This window comes from Belonocnema kinseyi, chromosome 5, assembly GCF_010883055.1.
Source record: "Belonocnema kinseyi isolate 2016_QV_RU_SX_M_011 chromosome 5, B_treatae_v1, whole genome shotgun sequence".
Lineage (NCBI taxonomy): Eukaryota > Metazoa > Arthropoda > Insecta > Hymenoptera > Cynipidae > Belonocnema > Belonocnema kinseyi.
The window spans coordinates 56,573,537-56,578,018 of NC_046661.1; the positions used below are offsets into that span (position 1 = coordinate 56,573,537).

At 31.3% G+C, this 4,482-nt stretch overlaps 1 protein-coding gene across 1 annotated transcript in view; it reads right to left on the minus strand.

Moving 5' to 3' along the window:
- Positions 1-218: 218 nt before the first annotated feature.
- The window catches only part of LOC117173667 (dehydrogenase/reductase SDR family member 7-like), a 65,431-nt gene continuing 61,167 nt past the window's right edge, over positions 219-4,482 (minus strand). Inside the window, exon 6 of the mRNA XM_033362308.1 lies at positions 219-267. Coding sequence (XP_033218199.1) covers positions 219-267 — 49 coding nt within the window. The remainder of the gene's footprint in view (positions 268-4,482) is intronic.

Genomic DNA, 4,482 nt, shown 5'->3' on the forward strand with positions numbered 1-4,482 from the left:
TGGGCAACTCTCTGTGTTGTAACCCCAAGCTGCAAGCCCAACGAATGCCCAGATTGAGTCTTAGTTGGACGTTAGTTGGGCAGCCCACTTTATGCCCAATTAATAAAAAAGGGTACAATGATTGAATTCCTAAAGTTAAAAGTAATAAATAATAAATATTTCTTAGTATTTTTTTTAACTTGACGCTACTTCATGATTTAAAAACTCTTAGCATCTTCTTATTTCTTCTGACCTCCATCCCAGTCTCTTCCAACAGTCAGCTCATTCCTAAAAGCATATAAAAATGAAGTTGTATTTTCTGCAATATATTTGGTTTGGTACAAATACTTAAGTGAGTATGGGAAACAGTAAAAAGCGATCACTTATTTTATTCATTTCTACAAAGTAAAAACGAAAGAACTTTGTAAAAATAACCCCATTTTATGGAAGCTTGAACGGATTCGACTACAAGAAACAATGGCGTTCGCACCTGCTTTAGTGCAGGTGACCGAGCCATCCTGTGGCGTTGCGGCTCGCGCAGCCGCACAGTGCACACGTTAACCGATACATGCGGGGGTTTCAAAATTATAAAATGCTTAGTTTGCTAAAAATGCTTGTTTATTATTGTTTCACTTGAAAGTATTACTATACTCTGCTGATCTATTTGATTTTTTTTTTTGGGAAATATCGATTTTAATTTAAAGCGTATGTCTAATTCGGAAAAAGTTTCATTATCTTAAGCACATTAAAAATATAATATGTAAAATATATTATACATTTATCGTAATGTTAAAAGAAAAATGTTGTTTTATGAACAATATTTAATTGTCAGAAGTTCTTTTTAAGGAAGAAAGACAAAATTTCAGGAAATTAATGTACTTTAACATTGTCCAACAAGATATAATAAACAAGCAATATTCGTAAATAATTAATTTACTATGTAAGTTTATAGTTTAAGAATTATTTTTATTTATATAAATGAAATATAACTGCTAGATTTTGCTCGAATCGCTCATTATTTTTCAACCCTTGTGTCTAATTTATTATCCGCATGGCATTTTTTATCAGAATTGTCTCCATTTATTCATTTATTTCTAAACGGATTCAGTTTACAATAACATTACCGAAGTAAATAGAAGCTGACCACAGCCGATATTTTATCTTTCTACTCCCTCTATCGATATGTATAACTGGAGTTACATTTTGTGCGACCAGACTCGTTTGCTCCAACAGTGCTTACTTTGGGCGTTCTACGGGTGAGCCCAATTTACGCCCAATTAAGTAAAAAATCAAGCACTGATCGGCTTTATCTACATAAGTTTTGACAGTTGAAATTTCGGAATAATGAGAATGTATTCAGGATTTGGCTGGGATTGCATCCACTAACTCTTACGATTAAAATAATCTGTCAATTAATTTATGATGCCTACAATGGGTGTTCTATGGATATGCCCAATGAAAGCCCAATCAAGAAATCAAACAATGATCGGCTTTGTCAAAATGAGTTTTGATGCTTAAAAATTCAGAATAATTGGAAAAGTTTTAGGATTTGTTCGGATTGCATCCATGCAATTATTTAAATAAAATAATTGTAAATTAATTTCACTTTTTTAATTGGGCTGACCAGTTGGTGCCCGACTGGTTTGCTCCGATAGTGCCCACTTTGGGCGTTCTATGGGTAAACATAATGTACGTCCAAGCACAGAATCAAACACTCATCGAATTTATGAAGATAAGTTTTGATAATAAAAAATTCGGAATAATTGGTAAAGTTTCAAGATTTGGGTTAGATTGCACCTACGTACAGTGGTCTGGAATAGGAATTTACTGTTCATAATCGCCCACAGGTCGTATTTCTTAACCGATTTGAAAGCTTTTTTTAGAAATGCTCAGCAATTAATTTTTAAGAGAATTGTACTTTGATTTTTTTAAATTTTTTTCACAGAGCAACAATATATAAACAATTTCTATAAACAAATTCTTTATAAACGAGTTTTTCTTATAGCTTAATTGATTTTTTTGAACAAAAGTGATTCACAATTGTCTTTAAAGCCATTTATATACTTTAAGCTTTATCAAACATAAACAATGTAGATGGTTTATAACAATTTAGTTAAACAAGTCTCCTAATCGGCCATTTCCTCGTACAAAAAAAATGTTTTTTCCTTCAATAATTATTAGGGTGAAATTTATTGCGGTGACTAACCAACGAAATCAAATAAAGAATAATTTATATGATTGTTATATACAATTTTTTTAACAAAACTATGATTTATTTTCTTACATGGAAAAAGGACGGTTTTCCACTGAAATTATTCGACAATAAACTAACAGTGATTCCAAAATTGGGTATTGGACATTAAATAATAATTTGCGTAATTGTTAATAACAATTTCTGTAGCAAACTGTCCATAGCAATAACGCTGTACTTGCATTTTTAGAAGCCACCTATATAAGTATCAATTTTTTCATTGATTCAATAACACAAATAAGATTATCACAAAAATGATTGAAGAAAAAATAACTTTTTTATACGACCAACCGCAGATTGTCACGCATTATTTTTAAATTGTTATTAACAATTACGCAAATTATTATTTAATGTCCCATGTCCAATTTTGGAATCATGTTAGTTTATTGTCGGATAATTTCAGCGGAAAATCGTCCTTTTTCCATGTAAAAAAAATTAATCATAGTTTTGTTGAAAAAAATTGTTTATAACAATCATATAAATTAGTCTTTATTTAATTTCGTTGGTTAGTCGCCACAGTAAATGTCACTCTAATCATTATTGAAGAAAAAAAACATTTTCTACGAGGAAACGGCCGATTAGGAGACTTGTTTAACTAAATTGTTATAAGCCATCTACATTGTTTATGTTTGATAAAGCTTAAAGTATATAAATGGCTTTAAAGACAATTGTGAATCAATTTTGTTCAGAAAAATCAATTATGCTATGAAAAAACTCGTTTATAAAGAATTTGTTTATAGAAATGTTTATAAAAACAATAGTTGTTAACTCATGCTAATTTTTTTGTTACAAATTATGACTCTTCTGAAAAAGATTAGCAACTAACGTGAAATAAACGATTTTTTCTATGATAAAAAAACACTAATAAGAATTTTTTATAAAAATTGTTTATAATAATTAGGTTCAATATTATTAAAATTAATTATGTTCTATGAATGCATGTGCAATAATTCCGGCTGATAGTGAGTTTCTGTCTGTATTTTTTCTTGAGATAAAAATTCACAAAGCTAAAATGGTCAATTTTGTCACTATATTTATTTATATCTTGTTGCTTTGTGAAAATAATTTTAAAAAAACAAACAACAATTCTCTTAAAAATTAATTGCTGAGCATTTCTAAAAAAAAACTTTTAAATCGGTTAAGAAATACGACCTGTGGGCGATTATGAACAGTAAAATCCTATTCCAGACCATTGTGTTACGTAATTATTTAATGAAAATAATTTGTGAATTAATGTCACTTTTTGTTAATTGGGCTGTCCAGTTGGGGCCCAATTGGCGACCAATTATTAGTTGGGCTAAATTGGGCTAATTTCCACATGGGTCTCTTTCAAAATGTGAAAAAATTATTCCAATCATTCTAATAATTGACATTATGGTCTTGCTGGTGTAGTATCTTACTTTATATAGTTTCTCTCCGGATAAAAATATTTGGTCTGGATTTTGTCTTGAATGTCTTTAAAATATCTTCAAGGCCATGATGTCTGATTCCATCTCACCAGCTAGACATTGGAGATATACAGACTTATCTTGCTTTCTTGGCTGTAGATATGCCAAGGCAAGATTGACTAGCTCTGCTGAAAACAATTATCACGGTGAAAAAGAAGGTGAAATGGGACAACATGTTTCAAGTTAAAATGAAGATTTAATCAGTAAGATCAACTTTGTCAGTTTGCGGCACATGTCAACTGTTTACCTTCTGAAAGCTTATAGTGACGATTTGAATCGTTATTATTCAAATAATTAAAATAAATAGAGCAAAAGAAACGTGGAAAGACAACACAAATATAAAATCTTCCACCGTAAGTATCAAATGTATTTTATTAGGAATTAAAATTAAAATTACAGTGAATTGTACATTTGAAAATATCATCGAATGTAGAAATGAGTAGTAGGGGATAAGGGGTTGTAGCGTCGTTCTCACTATCGACGAAAAGCGTACTCAGTAGCGGGAATTCGCAGTACTGAATTTCGCAGTCGTGTGCTACGGCTCGCCAGAGCTGCCAGATCGTGGATGAAATTTACCCCCACCATACCTACCGTTTGGGAGCCGCAAAACAGAAGATGCATGATTACCACTGTGAGTTCGTGTGTAAGCCGAAAATGCACGATTCGACTTCGGAGTTCTGCTATACGATAATTGCCGATCTTAAGGCTTCGGAAGACTTCGGTGGTCTTCTATTTATATCTCGCTCCCCATTTGAAAGAAATTGAAGAAATTGGCGATTTGGATGTTTTGAGTGATTCTTAATT